Source organism: Phoxinus phoxinus (genome assembly GCF_949152265.1).
Source record: "Phoxinus phoxinus genome assembly, chromosome: 13".
Taxonomy (NCBI): Eukaryota; Metazoa; Chordata; class Actinopteri; order Cypriniformes; family Leuciscidae; genus Phoxinus; species Phoxinus phoxinus.
The window spans coordinates 31,785,483-31,811,973 of NC_136888.1; the positions used below are offsets into that span (position 1 = coordinate 31,785,483).

General features: G+C 37.7%; 1 protein-coding gene across 1 annotated transcript in view; it reads left to right on the plus strand.

Annotated features, from left to right (window-relative positions):
* alk (ALK receptor tyrosine kinase) overlaps positions 1-26,491 on the plus strand; it is a 203,518-nt gene that overhangs the window by 38,455 nt on the left and 138,572 nt on the right. Inside the window, exon 3 of the mRNA XM_079632171.1 lies at positions 15,672-15,873. Coding sequence (XP_079488297.1) covers positions 15,672-15,873 — 202 coding nt within the window. The remainder of the gene's footprint in view (positions 1-15,671; positions 15,874-26,491) is intronic.

A 26,491-nucleotide genomic window follows, 5' to 3' on the forward strand; every position in this document is an offset into this window, starting at 1 on the left:
AAATACATATACATTGAAGTTTGGGGTCAGTATGTTTTTTTTTTATTTTTTATTATTGCTTTAAGTTACATCATGTGACATTGAAGACTGGAATATATGGTTACTGAATTACTTTTTCACAATAGTGGAATTCTCTCTCATCCTCATTTCCTCTCTCTTCTTAGTGTACACCAGGATGGCAATGCCTCGTTTGCATCGCTCTTTTTCTTTCCCCTTGGTTAAGCACTATGCGCTGTAGTCTATGGCAATTCAAAGAAATGAACATCCTTTTCCTCTCGTTGAGCAATGACTGGGCTGAGACATTTGTCCCTAGAGTGTTGCTAGGTTGTTAAGAAAGCCCACTGATCAAAACCCTGCCGGTATTTCCATGTAATTTACAAGGGAAGCGCTCTATATAAGATATCATTTGTCTGTCTCCAGCTAACTTATTGCATGATCTGTGCTAGACTAAAAGGGCACATGATGCATGTGTTGTTAGCGTTTGTTTATATTTTATGAGTGTGTGAAATAGAGAAGACTCCTGAATGGGAATTTGGTCTGGCATCCTAGAATCATTCCTCAGAGCTCCTGTTTACTTCCACTCGACAGTTTTGATGCCCGAATAGCGTGTCCCTCGGGTGCGCTGTGGTTTATTAGCTGCATGTGTCTCGCATTTGTCTTCTCCATGAATTGTCCTCACTGAACATTTTGGTTTTAGATTAAGTTTAACAGAGATATGTTATAGCATATGTTGATCTATAAAACATTGTTCATATATGAATACAATTCACTAATGCCAGCTTGTTCTTCATCTGCTCTTGAGTTTATGGGAGCCCATAGACTATATGGTAAAAAGTTTTTGAAATTTGGTGCACAGATAGAGGACAGTCTAAACATTAACCACAGCAATTTTAGAGTATCTAAACTCAATCTCTCTAGCACCACCAACTGTTGAACTAATGTTTATGCAAATTACTTTTGAATGGTAAGGGCTGGAAACATTTTTTTTTTCTCTGATTCCTTGGCTTGAGATGATTTCAACTGAACAATCTTCACAATATTTTTTATTTAATTTATTTTTTAAATCCAGCAGTGATTAGCATACTAAGACTTGAGACTGGTGTCCAAAAAGCTGCACTGTGTGCAAACAGCCATTCTGAGTGATCTTCTACCGATCCACCATCATCACCACTAACTAATTGTACACATCATACAGTATGTGTGTATATCCATGCATTTGTGACCATAATCAACATGTTATTAATGCTCTTTCATCTATTCTGTCTATGGATTCAGGCTATACAACTTTGAGATAATGGGGTCTAGAGTTGGATGATACTGCTACTTATCCTCTCAGGATCATCATAACTTGTTTATTATGGAGCTGTTTCCCGAACCAGCAGAGAGTGTTCATTATAAAAGTGCAGCAGAGGAGCTGTCCAGTGCTGAATTCAGGACATATCTTTCGTTATATAGTGCTGAGGAGCCCTATACATGTACTGTACTGTAAATAGTGCAGGAACAGTTGGGTTGTTTCATGTTATGAAAATGGAAACAGTGAAAGCCATTATACACACTTTAATTATTTTATGACATTGCCATTGCAACACCTAAATATATTAATATAAATATAAAGACATTTATAAATATGCCTTTCACCTTTACTTATATAGCGCTTTATACAACACAGATTGTTTCAAAGCAGCTTTATATATAATAAAAACATCATTTTAAAGTGAAGTAAGACTGGGTCATTCTATCCTTGAAAGATTTCATGATTTACCCTTTTTGTCATTGATTGATACAAGGTTTAGTGTGGCATTTCAGTAGCAGGGCTTTTTTAGAACACTTGCAGGATAGAGAAGAAATATAACATTGTAGAACAAGAGGTTGAGAGTTCAGAGTTTCGCCTCCCGCTAACCTTATTGGCAGCTGCTATGTGTCTTTGGAGCATCTGCACGTGTAGCTGACCTCTGATCTGCACCATTAGTGATGTATTTCTAAGGGTGAGCGACTGGCTCCACTTAAGAGTGGTTCATCTGTCTCCTCGTAGCCTCTCGCTACACTGGTGAATAATTAAACTTCTGGCTCAGTCAGCTGGCTAATTAAATCCACCGTTGTCTACGGGATGAGGCGAGGCGTCTGCCGCAGCCTCGGAGGAGGAAGCTGGAACTTCGAAGGAGGGACAGGGAATGATAAACAACACCCTAATTAATCTGTTCGCTTATTTGAATATTGCACATCTGGCCGACGTGGACGTAAGCTGTCGCTAAACCTTGCCTTAAAATCACCGTAGCCTGCGTTTAAGTGTGTTTGTGTGTGCGCAGCTGTGCCGACACGAAACTGGCATGTGTAATCAAGTGGGAAACTTGTTGAGCATGACTGAATATGGAGATAATAGTTTCCAATCAGTGGAAGACCATACTTCAAGATTTCAGTAGTGCCCTGCTGAGTTGAACATGCCTGATATGCACTTCACCACACACACACAAAATGCTATTAAGCTCTTAGAAATCGACATTCAAACATCAACATAAACTCTTAATTTAGCGACATACCTGCATGCTGAGTCCTTAAATATTATTAATAGACTAATCTTGCTAAACTGCTAAACATACAAACACACACATGCAAAACTACATCTGGCGTGTCTCTAAAGATTTGATAGAATCCAAAATGAGAATATAAACAGCACTCGAAAAATAAGATTTCAGAAAGAAACTAAAAGGGTTTAAGAGCCTAAAGACAGATCTCAGAGGAGAAAATAACCGCATTTCCACTGTAGGACCAGTGCGAGCCAGGGCTTTAAACGGACCGTGCCGGGCTTATAGCCTCGGACCAGTAGCACCGAGCCCAAAGCCACGCCAGAAGCTCCGCAGCGCTTCCCTAAACACGAACAATGTCACACAGACATTTCAACAACAAGTGGAAGTTTTATCAGAAAAATTATCAGAAATAAATCACTGGAAACTAGCAAAATCGTAAAACGGACATGATAAAAGCGACCGTTTGCTGGCATTTTTGTTGTTTAGTAAGATTTAAAACTCAAGCATCAATGTTTTACCTAGGGTTTACAATAAAAAAGTGATACATTCATCATAAGGAATTAATTTGTGTCAAGATTGCACATTAGTCACACAGAAAGTGGTTTACCGTTATTTCACAAAAGGAATAACATTTTGCATCGCGTATACATATTTCTCCCTTATACGGTGATCAGAATCCACATCGGATCACAAACAGAAGATATTCAAACATGAAAGCGAGTGTTGAGCTAACATTATTTTAAAAGTCTTATGCTGATGATAGCTGGTATATACTGTATATGCCGTCTCCAGACTCGGTTCATGACCTCTCCTCAAGTCAAGTTAAGTCAAGTCACCTAGCGCTTTACTGTTACAAAACGGACTGTTTCAAAGCAGCTTTACAGTGATAATAGGACATTAAAGTAACAGAGATAGTTTTGGCTTTACAGCAGCTCTAGAATAAAGTTATTGTCCAGCTAAAGTTAGTTTTGATCGATTCACTTCCGTTGCAAAGATCATTAGTTATTAACTTAGGGGCCGCTAACACGACACCGTTCTAACAGAGAACCCTTGACGCGCTCCGGCCGCTCATTCGCACAACATGTGTAGATGAGACCAGACAACAGTGAGGAGGTCGACTGCTGATGTGTGATAACACGGGTGAAGTCTTGCAGGTTATTGTGGAGTGTGTACAGGTGGTGAGAATGAAGTATACTGGGAAGTGTAAAGATGAGGGTGACTGAGCTGGTGACTGTGACAATGCGGGTATCACTACCGTAAATAACTGAACAGTGTGTGAACGTAACTGTATTAGCATGGCCTATAATCTGTGCACTTACAAGCAATAGCCCCGTTTCCACTGTCAGGCCAAAAGCAGCTGTGCCAGTCACGTTTCCACTTCCGGGGCTTGACTGCGCCTCGTCGGGGCTTCCTCGTGGCCAACGGCCAGGGTTTTTTGGCCCGCCGAATATCTTGGTTCAAACCAGGCCAACTCGGGCTTGATTGTATCTCTCTTTTAGTGTTACTCAATCTTAGTGCTGCATTTGATACTATTGACCACAACATTCTTTTAAATAGACTCGAAAATTATGTTTTATTTAATGTAAAACATGTTTTATTATGTTTATTTTAAGGTTTTATTACTGATTCTCTTACGAGTAGGAGTACATGAGCTCAGTATTGGGCCCGAACAGGACATTTCAAGACTCTCACCTGTAAGTAAATATGGTTGACGATCCCAAAAACTGACAGTGTTACTGTATTTTCTAACTGAAAGAAAGAAACACAGAAAGAACACTGTAATTCATCCTTGGACTCTGGCCTCTCTCGATATATTCCTAATAGTACATTTCTACCTCAGCAGTCGATAATCCTACAACGCATGCAAACCTTATACAATATTTCTATTGCTCTTCCAAGCTTTAAACCATAATCTCATTAGGGGACATCCTCCCACGCGTCACTATGCCATGCAAATGTCATTATTTTCATGACTATTTATGATCCATGCGTTTAACATTAAGACCTCGCAATAAATCACTCATATTGTCATTTTCGCCCACAGCCACATCACAGCGGCGGACATGTTCTGGCGGTAAACAACATTAGCTAGTGTCAAATTAGCAAAGGCTAGAGCTTTTGACTTGTGTGTTTGCTAGTTCATAATGTTTCGTAAGCTCCAGCACTACGTCTTATTACTAGTATTCCTTCAAAACCTTGGATGGAGTATTTGTAACATAATCCTTATTAGGCAAAGCAGAACAGAGAAGTTGGGTAATTTTTTTGACACAAATAGAGTTATTACATGCTTTTAATGTAACCTAATCAGGTAATAACACCACTCAGGAGGGGTGCAGCTCTCCAGTCATATTTCTTTTGTAGCTCTGTGGTTCTGTAGCTGGATAAATGGGACTTTCAGCTGGCTACAGATCTGACACTGCTGGAAAACTGGCGGAGGGCAAAGGTGTTTGTGCCGGAGGGGTTCTAATTAATTCCTTTTGGTCTCTTCTACAAAGTCAGCCAGTGATTTGTTTATATAATTTCACTGCCATCAGGTCTCTTTCTGTCTGTTTATCAAAGCTGTTTCAGGTCAGCACTACCTGTCACCAGCACTTTCATGTTCTTTATTACGCCCGCTGTGACCATTTACACTCGTCTTTGACAACCTGCCAAAAACACACATAAGCACACGTTCATTCAGTCAACTCATTGATATTTATTTTTCTGTACGCGTTTCGATTTGAAAAAGTCTATTTCATTCTGCAAATTTAGCCTTGTTAATTTTCTCTTGCATGACTCAGTTAATTCTGCCTTTGTTTCTCACTGAACCCTTATAAATCACGCTGACCAGCAACCGAAAAGACAAAAGACGCCTGGGCGAAGGAGCAGAACATTAAACACAATATTTTATTAAAGCAAATTTTTCATCCACAGTCACTCAGTTAAAGAAAGGTCTTTATTCTCAATTTCTCACTGCCGATCAATGTGGAGCAGAACTTTGTCCCCTCTCTGAAATCCTCATCATCGTATAATGTCACAGAAATCTAACCAAGGAGGCATATTGCCTATTGATTTTATTTCTCATCTAAGAAGGGACCATGACTGGGGGAGGGGGAGTGGGGGGGCACACACCCCTACGTCTAAAATTTGAACGAGAAACCATATAAACTAAAGGTAATGGACAAACTCTATTGCGATATTTTATTAGCCAATTATTAGTGGATCCCAGAGTGAGACTAAATCTTTCACTTTCCCAAAAACCTAAAGCACTGCTGTCACTTTAGTCTGCCACCCCTTTAATTAAATCTGCCTTTAAAATCTCTACCATGGCTATGTGCAAGTATATACTATGGTCACATGTGTAAAAAGACCGTCCCATCCCTGTTTCCTATACATAGCTGCTTTACACAGACATGGAGGATACTGTATGTGCCATAATTATCATTATTAATTTTTTCACGAGAAATCAATGAAATAATCAAATTTTTTGTCCTTTTTTAACTGTGTGTTTTCTTGACCTTTTCCTTTTGGCTCTTTTACAATTCTGACATTCTTTGTGACCTTTGAATGATGAATGATTTGATATTATCAAAAGTATTGCAAGTTTATATGCAATAAATTATATGAAATTACTCTTTCCCCGCCATTGACAGAATTTTCCGTCATTTGACATTCCCGCCATTGACAACATTTTCCTGCTATCCATGCTAAGCACCGTCAATCGCAAGCAAGAGCACCCTCAGTTCATACTTTAATAATATATTAGCGAAACTGATTTGTTAAATGCTCCAATGCATATTTGTGATTGCGCTCTGGAGAACGTGAACAAGCAGTTTACAGCGGTGACCAATGTAGCCAATCAGACGTAGTTGTTGATTTCTTGAACGCAATGGCCAATCAGAGTTGTTTAAGTTAGTTAGAATCCACTCACCACTCCAAAATGCCACGCTACTGTCATATAATCCGTTGAATAAGACTTGCATAGAGCTAAAAAGTATGCAGTAAGCATCCAATTAAATTTTGATCAACTCTGAATACAGTTGTAAACACACTTTGTGACTGTCAACGCATACCACAAGAAACTAGAATTGCATATTATCTTGAAGGCAATTAACAAATAAGACTTTAATTTAGTTGAACCTTTGATCTGGTTTCAAAAGCAATTTGAATTGAGTTCAGAGGGCTGCGAATGTCTGTAGCGATGAATCTTTGAAGCTGTTTTTGTTCACGATGTTCCTTCACTATATTTACTTGCCAGATGCCTGGTAATTTAGTTTATGTGTGCTTATATGTGTGTTTGTTTTGAGGGAGACAGAAAAGTGCAGGGAGACTGAGATCATAAAATAAATAAATTTCTCCGTTTCTTATTGATCAGCAGTGTTGCTGTGGATTCTGGGTAATCCTGCTGTGAAACATCACATCATTGACAACAGTTCTGGTCACCGTCAATCTCTTCTCAGTGGGATGTGATCTGTGTTCAAATGGGCTTCAAATATTAAAATTGTTTAATGAGACGTAGTCACTGCGTTGTTATGGACTTGATGCAGATTTTATATTAATAATAAAAAATCCACAAGGAATAATTGTATGTATGTCTGATGTAAACAATGGTAACAGATTGGTATTGGACTGATGTATTTTCTCCCCGTCTTTTGTGAATGGTTTTTCACAATCATCTAATGACAATGTATTAATACAGCTAATTGAATTTGAGACCTGGTCTTTGATGTAGTAAAGACTGAAATTCGTCAAGCGGCAATATCCCTCAACAATGGCTGTCTTTTGATTTATCAAAATTAATATGTATTTTATGGCATCCTAGAGATCTGAACATCAAAAGCAATAAATGCAAAAACATATATATATTTTTCACCTCATAAAGAAACATAATGACCAATGCCCAAAAAACATCACTTTGGTGCTGTTTTTATCTCTTATTATATTATCATTGTACTGTATGAGTAATATATTTTAATATGTAATCAAGTGAAATAAATACTTTTTTAAAAGCACATTTTCATCCCGCTTTGTATTGTTACAATTCATGTAAATGAACAGTTTACTCTTTCTCCCTGTCACCTGGACAGAGAAATTCACTTTTATCCATCAGTAACAGGACTTTTGACAGGCTTTTGTGAAAACTACAGATTGTACTTCCGCATCCACAGACCCTCGGATCGACACAGGGTTATTAACAGAACAGTTATTGTAAGGGCAGGTTTATCACTGAAAATTGTATCATACTTTATTCATTGAACAGCATTATGGTAAAAAATGGATCTTTCTTACCTGTACACGACAGTGTTTTGCTTCGAGGGGTTGAGCAGAACTGAAAAACAGAACAGCCGTTTCTATCAGTTTTCCCTCCGTTTTGCCTAAAACACTGTGTTTGTGGTCATCAGTTTGAAATGTTGACTACCTAGGGATGGGAATTGATAAGGATTTAACGATTCCGATTCCATTATCGATATTGCTTATCGATCCGATTCCTTATCGATTCTCTTATCAATTCTCATTGGGTGAGGGAATAATAAGTACAAATTTGTTTGTTTGTATTAACTCGCTTTAATATCTGATCAGAAGACACAGCACAGAGCACATAGCTACACAAATTATGTGTAGCAACCTCAGAACAAATCTAAAAGTATAGGTCTACTTCTCAAAGTGAGTGTGTGTGTGAGTGAGCATGTGTGCGTTTGTGTGTGAGTGAGTGAGTGAGCGCGAGAGAGTGTGTGTGTGCGCTAGTGAGTGAGCGAGAGTGTGTGCGTGAGCGCTAGTGAGTGAGTGTGTATGTGCGCGTGCGCATGAGAGTGAGTGAGTGCGTATGTATGTGTGCGAGTGAATGTGTGTGAGACAGCACGCGATGGCTGGTCGGAAAGCAACCATAGACAGTATATAAAAGCAACGTGGCGTCCCGTTAAAGGCCTCATTATACTTCTGCGTCTAACTTCTGCCTCTGCCATGTTTGCCGCGTTGTGAATCAAAACAACGCAGCGCGTGTGTGACGTCATGACACATTTGCAACGAGCGGAACCGATACGCGGAATCGATACGCAGGCATGCTAATAGTTCCAAGGAATTGATTCACTGAGCACCGGTTCTTAAGAAGAATCGGTTCTCGGTTCCCATCCCGTACAAACACTGAAGTTTTTCAGATTTTCCATCAGAGCCTTTAGCCGCTGTCTGCAACGTGCTGGATCCTGCACTGGAAACTGAAAGTAACTCACAAAAGTTTGCTAAGAAGTATTTCTTACTCAAGCAAAGCAGTATTTGACTCGCTTTTCCAATACGAATTTACTGATGGGAGGGGGCTTAGATGGCAACATGCCCAGTGCATTATGGGTGCTCTAATAGACACAAACCAGAAGAAAAATAAATAAAACAGCGGTTTTACAATATGTAACACATGGGTTATAAACAAAACTCTATTTTTTAAATTTATTTATATTATAAAGTGGCTCCAGCTTTAACTTGTAGATCTAAAAGAGACAATACATGAGAGTGTGTAGTCTTGACATATTTCAACATAAAGGATTTTTAGAGCTGGTCTGTGTATCATCTGTGCAGTATTTTGTTGTTCTCAGTGTGGCCTTTTTTGTGGTATCATAGAGCTGAGTGCAGATCAAAGTTCCCGGTGTCAGTTGAGGACATGTGAAAACAAAGAAAAGAAAGAATGAATCAAACAAACAGAGAGAGAGAGAGAGAGAGAGAGAGAGAGAGAGAGAGAGAGGGGGGGTGAGAGAGAGAGAGAGAGAGAGAGAGAGAGAGAGAGAGAGAGAGAGAGAGAGAGAGAGAGAGAGAGAGAGAGAGAGAGAGACTGCACTGTGTTGTCTTATTAGCCTAATGAGCGACGCCAGATGCGTTGCCTTTCACCAGTCATGTTCATTTACTGCTTGGCTGATAAGATCTTTAGAAACCCATGTCATTTGATCTTGCATTGATTTATTTGCTAGCCGCATCATGTTTATTTTTGCTGACTGCAGTCTTAAGTCCTGCCAATTGCTGCCCATTTAGCCTGCTTTGTTTGTGTAAGAGTAAGATCTTTGGTTGGTTGGCATGGGCAGTGACCCCTTGTCGGTTTATAGTGACCACACCATAATGATGAAACACGCAATCTTTCTCCACTGAAAGCCTTCCAAAAGATTCATTCATTGCAAGCTACACAAGTATGCAAGTATTTTATTACAATGTTAAAGAAGACAGATTTATTTGGAAGGCTCTAAAGATGCCTTTGAAAATGAAGATGAATGATTCAGATGAATAACTACACTTAGACAACTTTCATGATTTGTTCCAGTTCTAAAACTAACTGATATTTCCAGGTTCAAATGAATGAATGAATGAATGAATGAATGAATGAATGTATCATTTGGCACAATTTAATACAACATAAAATACTATATCCTGCTAAAAATAATAATAATACAATAAGTAAATGTCCGCAGTTTAGTGGATTTGAAAGTTTTGAAAAGTGAAAAATAGAGAGAGAAACATATTGTCTTTGTAAAAAAAAGGAAACATGTATAGGGATGTTAAAATAGTTTACTGCTAAGAAAGTTTGGATTCAATGGAGTAAATGTTTTCCGTTTTTCACATTTCTAAGGCTAGCATGTTTTCCTCCTGCTGTGTAGCCAACACTTAAGAAGCCGTTCTGTCTGTGATGTTGTCAAGAGCAATAGCAGTAAAATAGTTTCTAACCTGTGATGAATATGAATTTGTCACTAAGTTGCGTTCGAGTGTGTTGAAAAGTATAGTCGCAGACCAGGTTCTGTAACCATCAACATTTGAACTTTAAAGTGCTCAGCTAAAAGTGAGCAGCTTTTGCAAACACTTTGCATTCCCTTTTCCATGTCGTACACAGAAGTGTTTACCCTTTCACTATAATTATTATTATTTTTTCTCAGATATATTAATGGGCTGTTTTAACCCCGAGTAGCTGAGAGTGTGTGTGGGCTTCAGAAAAGTGTGCTGGAATCAGGGCCGGCGCTAGCCATTTGGGTAAACCATACACATATACCCATACCAACCCATACACATGAAAGTGACAACCCAGTAACTTTGTTTTGGTAAGCCTTTTTCTGTAACCATGTCAAAAAATATGCCGATTAGATATTGCTCCCCTTGTGACGTAGGAAGGGGATCTCATTATAATATTACCAACCCTTAATCTGCACGTTTCCACCCACGCTGCCGCCATTTGGTTTTCGCAAGCGACAACAGTGTAACCAGTTCTAACGCACTGGCAAAAGTTGGGTCAAAGCATGCAAACTGTTCTGTCGTTGCTGCCCAGATGAGCACTGAACACTATTAGACCAAAACATGTCACAGCTGTCTTATAAAGACCTCGGGGAACTGTGTCAACTTCTGTAAAAGTTGAACATAACGGTACATGCAAGTCGATGATATGAATCAATGTAACTCCATAAAAACTACATAAATGTGTCCACTAACCTTTCAGAAACGTCCAGGTGCCGTCTAAAAGTTGCACCCTGTTCCTGAGTCTCTGAAGGGGAGCGGATATGCAGCTCATTTGCATTTAAAAGGACACACAACGGGGCGTTTTTGCTCACACCAAAAAAGGGGCAACTTTGACGAGCTATATATACTAAATGATCTGGGCTGGGGGGGATTTTGAGCTATAATTTCACATTCTGGGGACACCATATTTATATTACATCTTGTTAAAAGGGGCATAATATGTCACCTTTAAATTGGTGTTTCTTCACATAATGAATCATATGTCACGTCAATGCTGTCTTTTGCTGAACAGTTATTTTGACATGCAAGGCACATTAAAATAAATAAAAAAATATCGAAAAGCATTCAACTGCATCAAACATGCCCTCCATACTCAGATTTGTGCACTGGACTGAGACTTGTTCACTGCTGCGTGCGAGCCAAGCCATCAAGTCCCAAAGAAAGTCCCTGTGGAAATAATGAACTTCAGCAGTTTTTTTTTAAATATCCATGTATATTTAGCTAATGACCACAGCATTTTTTTTTTCATATAAGCATTTAATTATCACACAATACATACCACATTTTGCAAATTCCCAGAAACTTGCCAAGCAATATATTAAGAGTCACACTATAATTGAAAAAATGAGAGATGCCCCGGAAGCTTTTACACTATAACGGTTTAGACTTATCTTCTATCATCTCCCTAGTCCTGTAGTCCCTCGTTCCACTGAACTGAAACATTTAAAACTGTGAAATTCCCAGAATTTACCACAAAACCCATTGAATATGAGCTTATTGTTTTATTGAATATTTGCTCAATATTTTATCAAGTCTCTCCGGTAGTCAGAAGATGATTGCAAGTGTAAATATGAAGACAAAGCCGTTTAAGCCTTTTGTTAGTAATTTTCATCCCTACTGGGAAACATACAGTTGCACATCCTGCTACACAATAACTATAACTTTATACCAAAATAATAAATCAATAACAATAATATTGGTATAACGATTCACTTGTTTCCTCAACCCAAGGTCCTATCTTCTAGATTTCATGACTATACTATATTCAATTACGTATGTTTTCTTGTGCAAATGTATTTCACTCATTTCAGATATGCTTCATGTGCATTTATTCTGGCTGGGGAGTTTGTTAAACAATGCCAATGTTAAATAAGCAGTGCTTAAACAATTAAGGTTTGTACTTACTGACAATTGCCGGGTTTATTCACCAAATAAATGTTCAAGTAAGATCTGTGAAATCTGCAGTGAGTCGCGAGCAGCAAGACTAGTGTTCGGTTTCGTAATGCTTTCACCAAGAGGCTAAAGTGGTATTCAAAAGTTGAGGAAACCGTAGTCAAATTACACGCTCAGTTGGTTTTCTAAGTGTGGAGAAGTTAGCGCAAACCCTGCTGCGACCAGTTTTAAACTTGATACGTTTCATTGAATTTTAACACGCAGTTTAAAAAATAAATCAGTTTAATAATACACTTTCAACAGAAATCAAAACCTCAAGTACCCTGTAGTCAGTTACAGAAACATGCGGCCTATTATTACTTATTTCTGCTGAAGAGCACAGCATGGTTAAGATAAAGAATTTCAACAAACTGGGGATTGTGAAATCCATTCATCCTTAATCTTTAATTCTTTCAAACATTAAAAGATTGTTATTTTTTAAAACAGATTCATGAAAAAGAAAGTTAAAAAGGTAAAATAGAAACTGTTTCATACATATGTTAAATACTAATTTTAAGGGAAGGTTAACCAAAAAATCCCTGCTGTGTATTATATGCTCCCTATTGTTAATTATTATTATTATTCATTGCACATTTGGGCACCTATGGAATGCATTGAATTGTAAATATTTAAAGCAAAATTTTAGGTTCAGAGTTCATAAGTAAATGATGCCTAACAATTCCTCTCAATTTCTCTAGAACAAACCAAACCCCCAAAATATGATGCTTTAACAACTCCTTGCTGGATTCAGATAACTCTGTGATAATGAAAATGCTACATTCCGGTACATTTTCCCTCCATCTTTTCACTGATGGTGTTTTCATTCCTTTTCTATCAAAAGAAGGTTTCTTTTGTCTTTTTTGTGCGTTTTTTTCGTGCTCTGGGCCTGTGGAAAATTTCCTGATTGAGAGAGCTGAATGAGGCTGTTGAGAGGGAGGACTCTAAATCAAAGCCCACAGACAGAGCTTTGATTTTTCTCCTCTCTTTCATTATTTATTTCGTTTTCCTCTGGTGTGTTGTCATTTTCCTCCCCTCACTCATCTATTTTGGCTCTACATGGGCTCAGTGTCTGCTGCCTGGGCCACCGATCTATGAATTTCACTTTCACACATACTCATACGATCCAGATTCCTGCAGACTCTCTGAGACGTGTACATAGACAGTATGAAAAGGAAACAGGCTACTTATTGAAAAATCTATGTCTTCAGTTTATCACATTATTGCCAAAACCTAGACCTACCTGAAAACCTGATTTGAGCTAAATAAGTTAATCAGTTTTGTCATATTCCATTTGTCATAAGTTGCATACACTTTTTGTATAATTCAGTCACATAAATGTAACTGTATCACACTACTGTATCTCTGTCTGATTTAAAGCAGACATAATGCTATATCTAACGAGTCATAGCTTCATAGCTGACGGAAATATTGTAATCCTTCCAGTAAAATTTAGCATGGCAACTCAAGCATGAAAGTTTTGTAATGCAAATGAACTTTGCCAAATCAACTTTATTGGAACGTATTGAACAACAAATAATCTGTTGAATTGAAATAAATGATCATAACTTCTATAAAATCCTGAGTTTGTCCTGATCCAGATGAAATATGAATCAAGGGCTAATGTAAAACTGTGGAGCATTGGTTTGTAAACTATCTATCCAATAAAATAAAACTTTAGTCGATAGATCCTAAGTGAAATCACCATGGTTACTAAACAGATAAGATGTGATTCTAGAGCTAGCCCTTAATATTTCTGTAATACTGCCACACGACACGAGAATAGCCAAACAAAATCAAACACAAAATATTGTGGATTGCGCATGTGTCGCCCCATCGTCCAGACCCTCAAATAAGCTTCTTTGCTTGGCCAAAATTCTCTGATCTCTGAACTGTGCCTGCCAGGTGCACAAATCACTTTCGCTCCACATTTCAGATATATGGTGCAAAAGTGAGAGCGAAAATATTTGTTAGCGAAAAAAACACGGTTTAAGACTCGTAGCGGCAGATTCAAGCAGTTGTAGTTATGGACTTGGGATTGTGCTGTAAACATATCCAAGAAAAGAAATGATTTTTTGACAAAAAAGTGTGCAACTCTTATTGCATGAATTTACATATTAATTTGCGGATGTGCAAATGTTGTCCATGACTTTTGATACGGGTGTGTGAATGTGTTTTGCACCATATTCACTGCAGCAACTGTAACAAAAATAATTGAGTGTATGAGTTTCTTCATTTGTAATTCATAGAATAGGATTTGTGCACCTGCAGTGAAGGATGTATGAAGCTGTAACTGGTGTGTTGTGTTTGTGGGAGAGAAAAAAAAATCAACAAGTTTGCAACACTTAGAATATTTTTTCTCTGTGACTTCAAATTGACATACACATGTGTGGACATTCTCTACTACAAATTCCACTGTCACGGGTGCCCAGTGTTTTTTCTCCAAAACTACCTTCAAAGTTTTTGTCTTTCTGAATTCAAGAAGACTGTAACAAGCAACACAGAAATGAGCTGCCTGGAGGTGTTACCAAGATGACCGCTGATTGCTCTAAAATGTACTTTGGTAGCGTCCACTGGAAAGAAAAATCAAAGACAAGATTTCTTTTGTATCTCAGGAGAGCAAACAAAGCCTTATTCTGACATCTCCAGTATCTCAAAAAATATATACTAAAGTCTAAAATTATATTTCTTAATATAAACTCAAACATTGGACTGGATTTGCATTAGATTTTTTTCAAGACCACATTATCACAGCTTAGCTTTTTGTGTGTGTTTGTATATTATTAACTCACTTTCCAAAACTATAACAGAAGCACAATCTTGAAATGTTTTTGAGCTTGTCCAGTTTCCACCACTTCCAGAGGTACAGTAGTTGAACACATTTTCGACCGGATTGCTTTTCATAGTGTAAACACTCATGTGGTTGAATGTGTTTGAACAGCCACAAAAGACCGTCTACTCTCTGATACTGACCTAATGCTTGAACATTATGGGAAGTGTGGTAGCTAGATTTAAACTTTGTCTGCTGAAGACCCAAGTTTGGTTTGAAAACGAAAATCATACCAAGCGCAATGTTCTCTCACCATTCCTGATTTCTAACACGCATTCACCGCGTTTAACTGGTGTTGCATCTATCAGACAGAAACGGAAGCTGTTGTTATGAAAATTGCGTGAGCTTATTACATCCTTTAAATTGAAAGATCTGAAAACACCCATTCATTTACCCGCCTGTAGACCCTCCCCTCGAAGAAATCTGGACAGAAGTGGTTGAAAGTGGACAAAAGAGATGAATTAAAACACCAGGTGTAAACGGGAATGTGTCTCCCTCGTCTACGTGTGATCCGATCGACCAAAACACATTTTAATACCAGGTGTAAACAGGGCCAATGAAACTTGAAAGAAAGATTTCTCTTGAAATCTCTTGCTCTTCTGACAAGAAGTCTCTTGCTCTCTGACATAAATAAATGTTTGTTTCTCCAGGGCGGTTTCTCCCAGTGAATGGCTCAGCTCTGACGGGACCTTGGGTTCTGAGCCCTTGGCTACGTGCAAGCCGCCGGCCCTGTGGTCTGGACGTCACAGTGTTTTTGCACCCCAGGCAGAGTGGACGTTACACCGTCTGGCTCATCGAGAGGGACAAGACACCACTCGCTCTCCTCACCACCGAGCACCCTCATGTCATCGGGTGAGTAAAGGCAACATTCTCATCTTGAAGAGTCCTCAAAGAGTTACTCAACTCTTGGACTTCGTGAAATATAATCTACTACACACAACACTGCACTGCTGAGACCTTTTTAAATTGAGATTTCAGTTTTGCACGTTAAAGATTAACGGTTTAATCTTGGCAGTGTTATAATTGGTATTACAGGCAACAATGTGATTTTTCCAAATAATTCAACTTGAAACCCTTAATGCCCATTAACTTTTTTTTGCAAATATTCTAATTTGTAGATACTAGCATTAGTTGCACTATAATTTTTTGTTGTTGTTGTGAACTATACTTTTAAGAAATGTAAGAAAAAATTAATTCAAAACAATTGAATTACATCAGAATCCTGCCTTCAGAATCCTCCTGAGAGAGCGAAGACGTCGGTGAATTGAAATTGGTTTATTTATTTTAATTTATTTGCATGCTGAATTCTGATTGGTCTTTTCTTGTTACTTGCGTACAGCTGCCTTTACGGTGCTCACATCTTATTTCTTCCCTGTAATCTGAATCAGATGATATTCGTGAAACATGATGTTTAACAAGAAAATACATAGGGCAAAACTTAATTGATCAATCACCAATTTATTGGTTTGTGACATGTGGCTTTCACATAGCAAAATGTGCAATTCTATATCAAAGAATCACTATAAGTGTAAATTCATTTGGTAGACAATTGCATCCAAAGTGATATACATTAGATCCCAGGGAACATACAGACTGATACAATCAATGCACTGTACATCTAGTTGCATTTTTCAGCTTTTTGAAAACTTTGTATTCATCAAATGAGGTGACCAGTATCATCAAAATCATTCTATCTCGATCTTCTATATAAAACTAGCAAAACATAATATTTGTTTGATTAGCAACACCTCCAGTGCTTCCCCTGAGACTAACAGCCTTTAGATTTGACTTTGTGTCCTTGAGATTCTCTTTTAGTCCGAAGCAACTTGCTGTTTGTGGGATTTGCCTCTGCAGAGTAACTCTGTGTATTACAAGACTGGGTGGAATATGAATGCGTCTAGCCATGCGTGGCATGTTTAGATAGGGAAAAGTGCTCCGACTCATTATAGAGTTCCTCTTGAGGTCATTATTTTTGATCAGCCAACCAACCCACATATTTGTATGCAATTTTGTCCTCGCCTGAGGTCAACTCTTGTCCAGTGGATGATGTAAATTCCCAGACTCAAAAAATGACCAGGGTGGCTTTGTATTGTGTGTCTGTCTCATAAATCTCAAAAACGTATAATGTTATACTCGTAATACCGAGACACTGAATCGTGCATAAAGTCTAGTGTTTAAACTTCTGAGCAAGATATACGGTATGATATGCAGCAGTGTATGGGTTGAGGGAACAGTTTGTATCTGACTAATATGAAGAATTTCACACTTGTAGTTAAGGCCCCACCCACATCACACTGCAATACAGATACAGAAACAGACAATGTTGTCATTGCATACAAATATATACACATATAATTGCTTCAATACACAGCCCCAGCAGGCTGTATGGTTATTAAAAACTATGCAAATATTTAAAGAAAAAGAAAAAGAAAATACAAAAAAAAAAAAAAACTGTTATTGACCTGAAATGCAAGCAACAAAAATGTAACTGCTTTATAGCATGTCAGTGTTTGGAGAGAAACATAATATCTTGGCAATTCGTAACCATTTTACATTTAGCTAAATTGGTGACTAATTCATATGAATTCATACAATCTCACTTGTGTTTTTTTGTACAATCTGCTTACCCCAGTGACCGTTATATTTAGCGGTGGGCCTTCATGCGTACTTGTTATAAATTAATAAAAAATAACCACCTCGTAAAATTGTCACATTTTCCCATGAGTTCTGGTTGGAAAAGCTCCTAATTGAAGACCTTTCAAAGACTTTGTTTGTTATTTTTCAATATTTCTGAACATAAGCTTATCACTGGCCTACATGTTGTGAACATTTGAGCATTTTAACTTCAAAAAAGTAGTTCACAAAATCTTGCTCTCCTTCCACTGCTATTAGACACCAGAGCGACTCTTCATTCAGTCTGGGCCGCCTGTGCTCAGTTTAAAAACATTCAAAATATTCTTTGGTAAAACTAGATTTTATCATATTCAAGAACATTCTACCCATACAACATACCAGACCAGAGGATTTAGGGCTGTCTTTTGATGGTCTGAGTCCCTTCGTTTATGTCTTGAACTACATAAAACAAATGTGAAAAAACTAGGTTGAGGAGTTCCGGTAAGGCCTGAATACCACAGAGTGATCTGTGTGTAGCTAACTTACAGTATGTGTGGTATTTCTTTGTGGGATGCTTATTGGTGAGTCACGAAACTGAGAAAGGAAAAGTGTGTCAGACGACAAAATTAAATATATATGGAAATTAAAACATTCAAATACCCCAAAGGCTCTTTGTGCCTGAGGGATAGCGTGCTCTAGAAAAGGCAGCACACCTCAGCGCCTAAGACAAGCTGCTGTTCGCTGCTACGAAGAAAAAATGAATGTTGTGTCACAAGATTAGCTTTACATTCATTAGCCATTCCCGTAGCTAGCAGACGAACGCCCCAGTAGTTTGAGGAGTTACTGAAACAAGAGGATCTGTCAAAGATCACAACTGCGGAAAAAAGCACACTTTTTTCAGTCGAAAGTCAAAACCTTTCTTTGAAAGCTTGTTTCTGCCACAGAATAAAACTATTTAAATGATAAATACAATTCTGACTTTTTTACTCACAATTGTGAGTTTAAATCTCACAATTCTGACTTTTTTGCTCAGAATTGCACAGTATAAACTCTCAATTGTGGTTTATAAAGTCAGTGAGTTTCACAATCCTGACTTTATAACACAATTGCGACTTTTAAATATTCTGACTTTATAACTCGCAATTGCAAGTTCATATCACGCAATTCTGACTTTATAACTCGCAATTGCTAGTTTATACAGTATCAAGCAATTCGGAGAAAAAAAAGTTCGAATTGTGAGATAAAAAGTTGCAATTACCTTTTTTTTAAAATTTTTTATTCAGAGGCGGAAACAAGCTTCCATACCCTTCAGTAGTTGCTATAAGTCTAATTGCTACCCCTGACATTTTTTTGTTCTGTCAAAAAGCTAAATACAGGTAGGAACACACACAACCACAGCTTTTTCCTAAACACCCGTTTGTATGCACTGCACAATTGAGCACTGAACCCATGAGGCAATTGCATCCAACAACAAAATATTGAGGTGGAGGACATGTTATCTAATATTTATGTTGAATGTTCCATTGTGGTTTCATAATTATTTTTATAAAAAACTTTTTCACCATTTCTTTTTACACATAATATCTTGCTCTAACACTATTTCGAACATAACACAATTCAGAAACATAACTATCCATTTTATAAGCTTGCTTTAGCCCAGAAATCACAGAATTCCATAACTTCTCAAGAGTCGAGCTAGGCTTGCATTATGCATAAGCAGTTGAAAATGCATTATATAAAACATTTAAATATTTTAATATCAGATTGGCATGGAGATCATGCCATGTGCATGCAGTAGTAGACCTATTATGTAAAATAATATCAATACATTATTAATAATGATGCATATTAGTGTTACCTCATATCACTCATTCCTGAAAAACTAAAATGACATCTATTACATTTCCCTGTGGCCAAACCAGAGTTTATGTCTCCTCCATTAAGATTCTTTGAAGTCCCAGCCTGTGTGTGATGTTTTGTTCCTGTAACTGAAATTCCACAAGGGTGCACAGTCACTGTTATGCGGTTTGAGATGCCTGCACTTTTTCTAACGTTGTCTAAGTGTTCAATAGCACAATATCTAATCATGGATTGCAATCTGTTTTGCTAATTGGTCTCATTTCTATTGCTGTGCATATCTGTTGGGCTTTGGACTATCGTATTTGCTAAGGATTAACACTTGTTTTAATCAATTAACTAGGACTGATATACTGGCCAGCCAATAAAATGCTGTAAGAGAGTTCGATTAGAGATTTGTTTCATAGGAATGTGGTGCTGTGTTTAAACTTCATTAAAAGATTAAGGAGCACAGGCTACAACCATACCAATTTTCAACTACTAATGATCATTTCTTTCATATACAAACAAAAAAAGTACCAAAGTCTGCAATCAAAAGTCATAGACATTTTATAATGGTTGTAACAGAGGTTGAATTGTAACACTCCTCAGTTTAACCACTCATCAAGATCAGTGTTTCCCAGTCTTGTTTCTGAGGCACACTAGATAAGGGAGACCAGATAAGGATGCCTCCAGGAACAAGGTTGGGAAACACAGACTTATCTGATAGTAGATCCATTTTAGGGTATGATTACACAACAATGATGTGCTAAAAACGGAACAGTTTTTCCTTCACATTTTTGAGAAGTTTTGCGTACATACGAAAACATTGTCAAAGCAATCTCCATTCACACGGATCTGCGGAAACGACAAGAAAACATGTCACAAACACAAAAACACAAAATGTCACTTTGTAAAAAAACACCAGTTTTGTTTCAGCGTCAAATGTTTCTATTTACAATGTGTTTGGCATGATCAGCAAATCACATTGTACATTGCCACAAACAAGGAGCAAAGTGGTCTCCAATTGTGACAGTCTTTATTGAATCTTTTTTTCGCAAAAAGTGATCAAGTCTCATTAGAGAGGAAAAGGGCAAAAATTGGAACAGTTAACCAAGATCCAAAAATCATATTCTATTTAGGTTACATCACAGAAAATAGCAAGTATTTAACGTGCTTGAGCCTCTCAAACTGACAGAGGAACAAAATCACACCACTTTTCCAGCGTACAATAAGTAACAAGACTCTCACTAGACAAAACATACACTGAATTTATAAGAGGTGGCCAGCACCATGAAAAATAATAATATTTCTCACAACAGTAACAACACAAACCCTGTAATGAACACAATAGATTTTACTAAATTTAAAGCCATGGATACATTTTAGTTATTTTAGTTAATGGTAAAAATAATTATATTAAACAAAAATCACATTGATCAGGACATCACATTTTCCTATGTCCCCTCTTGTACATCAAAGTTGGTACAGTCGCATTTCCTTTAGAATTCCCATGACACAGATCAACTTCCCGTTTGAATCTCTTTGTCTGGTCCATTCCCACAACACACCAGGTACTGAATATTTCAAGTCAACTTTGTGAGATTGCGTCATCACGATGAACTAAGTTGAGTAACAGCTTTTGAGTGATTATAAAGAGACCGCTCTTTGCATGCGTCCTAGGTGATCATTCATTCAGAATTTTTGTATTTTTTTTATTCATACGTGTTTTAGAAAAATATATATAAGCGTTATGTTCCACCCAAGTCCTAACTTCAGTGGGGCTTAAGCTCATTGAACAAAAAAGGTAAACAATGGCAATGTTCCAATTTAAACAAATGACCCACCAATTCACCGAAATGTAACATATTTAGGATTACAGTACATATTGCCATGAGAGTTTGTTGGGAGACCAATATCTACTACAAGTTTAATTTGGAAAAAAATTGTTACCACCATTACTGGTTTCCACTACTCTTACAGTATACCAACAACTGTATAATTTAGAAACAAATACTTGCCAAAATCCTAAGCTTCATTTGTAATACCTAACTGCTATGCAACATCTGGAAGTTAGGATTCACAGGTTGTTATCAGTCCACCAGGAAACAAAATGTTTACAAAGTACTACACCGCTACAATGAGCCCTTCTGTGGTGAAATCATTGGATCACAAGTTTGATACTTCTGAGTTGTAGAATTTTCCTTGAGGCTTTTACTTCCAAAGCCATTTCTTTCTTCCTGCAATCTTAAAAGTTTGTTGGACTGAGTTTGGAGGAATATGTTGCTGGTACAATGGAGGTTAGCCAAGCAGTCAAAGCCTACAAACAGCACCAGTGCCACTGGGAGCTGAACTCTTCACTGCTGACACAATGCATTACCTCCCAAGTCACTTCTTATTACTTGAGTAGCAACCATCACAAAGCAGGCCGGAGACCCTAATGGTGACTCATTCCTCTATTGTGTTTCTACACACCACAGCCAATAGCCTCCATCTCTTCTACAACTGCCACACAGAGGGGGTCAAAATGTCCCTGGCTTGGAGACCCCGTCGCTGTCACCGCTCACCCCCTCCTGTTTCTGTGCTCGTCTCCAAGGACTAGAGGCGTCAGACGGCTTCCATTAATGGAGAGTACAAGAGGCATAAATAATTTAGTGGCAAACATGAAAATCGATAAATGCTTGTCATCCACTAAGGAACTTGCTGTCATTTCAATGAAACGTGCATCTCTGCTTTGTTTCATACACATAAATCACACAGAGTCATGTATTTATTCAATTATTTGTTTTTTTGTTAACCTGTGTGGTTATGTTCATCTGTGCCGGCAAACGGGACAGAGATGCAGTGCAAGGTCACAGCCCTATGCAGATCCCACATCATGGCATTATGAGGGAGTCACATTGATATAATTTGCAATATAATTTTTTTTGGAGCTATTCTAATCCAGATAGAAGCCCAGATCATAATTTCAAGTTCATTTTAAGTTAATTTTTGTTTGGAAAGTTGTTTACCTTGTGAATATTTTGTGCAGTTCTACCTTCGTGACCCATTTAAGGACACATTGTGGACCATTTACAGACATGACAGGTTGGCACAATTGTATTGAAAAGGTAATCAGGCATTTGAAAAGCTGCTTTGTAAAATGCATTTTCAATAGGAAAAATATGCATGAAACTCTAGATGGCGCAGGCTGATTTAACTCACTCATGGTACATGGTAACTCATTTGGTAGCGATCACGTCATTAACTAATTACATAGCATAGCTGATTGGTTGTGTTTGCATCAGCGTCCAATGAGCTGCAGGTCAACATTCAAACTTATACCGGTAGTGTGCTGTTAGCAGTCTGCAGCGCACTTTCAGAAGCCACATAGCTCCACCTGTGTAGATCTGCTACGGGGTTATTTCATGTATGTTATATGTGCAGCGGCAGCATCATGTCTTACATGCTCACAGCAACATTCTGTGAATGTATTGGCAGTAGCAAGTCTCGGTACTTGCTCTGCAGCAGCATAGCAGATCTATTCCACCAAGATCAAATACTTTAAAATAACCATATTCATTACCATGCTAATATATATTACCATGCCAATCTCCAGAGAGTTGTCATGACAGCAATACTGTAATTTACATGAATAATAATTTAAGGGGAATTTTTTTTGCATTCAAAACACTACATAATTTGTTTTCTTATTGATATTCAGTTTTTTTTTAAAGTCCATGTATAGCAATACAAAGTTCAGTATTGATGAACTTCTGAATAGCAGGTCTACTGCCCGTTGTATTGTGGAGATATGTTTTATTAACAGAGCTCAGGAGGAACATGTACAAATGATCTACCTGATCAGCACCAGAGGAGGCCTATAGCCAACTCACCTATGTTCCTCGACAGTTTTTTTTCCACATCCCTCTGCCACCCTGACTCCTCACTCTCGAATGGCTTCTATCCCAGCAAGGGATACAGGGGAGGACTCTGGGTCAGGGCCAAATTCCGAGCTCAGAGCCCTTGACTTGGACAGAACGCCAAATACCCATATTCCTTTACTCAATCTTATCATTTTTAAGTGTTAACTCATGAAATAGCCTATATACACTGAACAGCCAAAACATTAAAACCACTAACAGGTAAAGTGAATAAAATGTAATATCATTACAATGGCACTTGTCAATAGGTGGGATTTATTAGGCAGCAAGTGAAAGCAGTCAGTTCCTGAATTTCATGTGTTAGAAGGAGAACAAAAATTTGCAAGTGAAAAGAGTGACTTTGACCAAGGCCAAATAGTAATGGGTCAGAGAATCTTCAAAATGACATATCTGCTGGGATATTCTCTTTATATAGTGGTTAGTATCTACTAAAAGTGAAAGGAAGGACAACTGGTGGTCATGGGTGCCAAGGGTTCATTGATGCACGTGAGGAACTGCTAGCCCATCTAAATGCTACATAGCGATATATTATAACACTCAGTAAAAATATCAGTATTGTATTTACAGTAAGTATAAATAGTTTAGATGTGATTTATACTTTTAATAGTGGCAGATATTGTTTGCACCTCATTGTATTGTATAATAAAAACAGAATGCAATAATAACACATCATAGTGTATGATTGTATTTATTAAAATCATAAATGGATGCTAATTTATTGGGACATTATTCATATCTGAACAAACAATAATATCAAAAGAAAGAATAGAGAGAAAGAATAACAAAAATATATTCTAGCATCACGAGGAAAGGGAAAGAGTTAATTTGGTTGTGTCATATGATCATTATGTTTTTAATCATGTCCTATGTCATATCATATTTATTATTGCTGAATCTTTTTCTATTTTTAAAATAACATATTTTAATGACAGTATATTTATTGAACAAAAATATATTCTTTTATCAAAATAAACAGAAAATAGTAAATACGTTGCTTAAGTGATTGGTTCGAACAATAATAAACTTAAGCAACTTACAAGTATTAAATTATGCTAAACATTTTACTTTAGCTGAAGTATTCGTATCGATACTGGGCGCTTTCTTACCCAAAATATCACACTGGCCACCTCATATATTTGTAAGATTTGTCAACAAAACAAATCACTTTTATGCTTTATTCCCCCACAAAATTACAGGTAGTTGCTCCATCAAATGTTCAATAAAAACATATTTTTCCTGCAATCATACACTGTGGGAGTGGTGAAAAGCCAATATATGAAACTGCACCTCACGTACAATCAAAGGACACATGCAGATTAATTACATATTTGGTAAAGAGCTAACAGCTTTGCGTGGCTCTGGCGTATTTCATGGGATTTTGTTTGTTCGTAGCCTTGTGACTCTGTTCCTCAGCTCTCCATTTAGCATCTGTCGGAGCTGACCCCACACTGCTGATGCATAGCGCCGATGGGCTGGAAATGACCCTGACTTTCACAGTCTGGGAAGAAAGCCAGGAGCTTCACATTCATCAGCAGAGCTCAGGAACTAAACGAGAGGCAAATACTACCTAAGAGATGTCTGCCAATGCTAAGCACACCGAAATCCATCCATGCGTAGAACTGGACGTGTGGCGTTGGCCAGCATGGCTAGTGTTTGTAGTAGGGTTTATTTTGTAACGATTAAAGAGGACATAGGTCTCCGATCAATATTGATTCTAGAAGAACTCCATCCCTTATGCAAGCAGGGCCATCAAAGACAATGTCAAGACATGCTGCACTGCCACTGCATTTCTCCCATATAGTTTCAAAGAGCTCCAGTGTTAACTGTAGTAATGTTTTTTTTTTTTTTTTTTTTTCACAAATGGTGCATCTTCTGAAAAAACTCAAACCACTCAATTTGGCCCCTCATCCACCATGTCCGCACATATTAATAAACATATACATTTACATTTACATTTAATAATTGAATCATTTAGCAGACGCTTTTATCTAAAGCGACTTACAAATGAGGAGAGCAATAGTACTTAAATATTTGACATCAAAATTCGACAGCATGGACGTTCATTTATTGAGGACTCCACTGTATGTATGAGCGCTTTATCGCGCCACTTTAGCATACTGCAGTGTTTAGTGGGAGGATCAATTTGAACATGAAATGGACAAAACTCATAGTAAGCATGCATACAACATATTTCAACATGTTTTATTTCCCTTTTAAAAAAAGAAGAATTTTGTAGATATTGTCTCCCCAGGTGATCCTAAAGTGTTTAACTCTGTAGCTTGAAATAGGAAATCTGAAATTTTACAGTGTATTTTCCATATAATCAGTTTTTTGTTTTTGTTTTGCGAATAATAATGATCTTTTCCCATCGACTCTTTAATGATTTCTATGGAGCCCCTAAAGGGACATAGTGAAGTAACAAAATATGAGAGTGAAGAAAAAATATTTGTTAAAGGAACACTCCGACTTTTTGGGACTTTAGACTATTCACCTTATCCCCCATTGTTAGATAAGTCCATACATACCTTTTTCATCTCCGTGCGTGCTTTAAGTCTGTTTGACGCACCCACCGCTAGCCTAGCTTAGCACAAAGACTGGATGTAAATGGTTGCAGCTAGCATACTAATCCAAATAAGTGACAAAATAACGCAAACATTTTCCTATTTACATGTTGTGATTTGTATAGTCACAGAGTGTACAAAAAACAAAGTCATATGAGACACAGACATATTTTAACCGTATAAATACTGGGAACTATATTCTCTGAAGGCGAAGCACTGCTATTTGGGCGGAGTGATAACCGCAGCACCTGAGACGCGCCGTGGTGAGGAGCAGAGAGTTCGTTCAAAGCGCGTCTCAGGTGCTGCGGTTATCACTCCGCCCTATTCAGGGGATATAGTTCCCAGTATTTATACGGTTAAAATATGTCTGTGTCTCATGTGACTTTGTTTTTTGCACACTCTGTGACTATATAAATCACAACATGTAAATAGGAAAATGTTTGCGTTATTTTGTCACTTATTTGGATTAGTATGCTAGCTGCAACCATTTACATCCAGTCTTTGTGCTAAGCTAGGCTAGCGGTGGGTGCGTCAAAC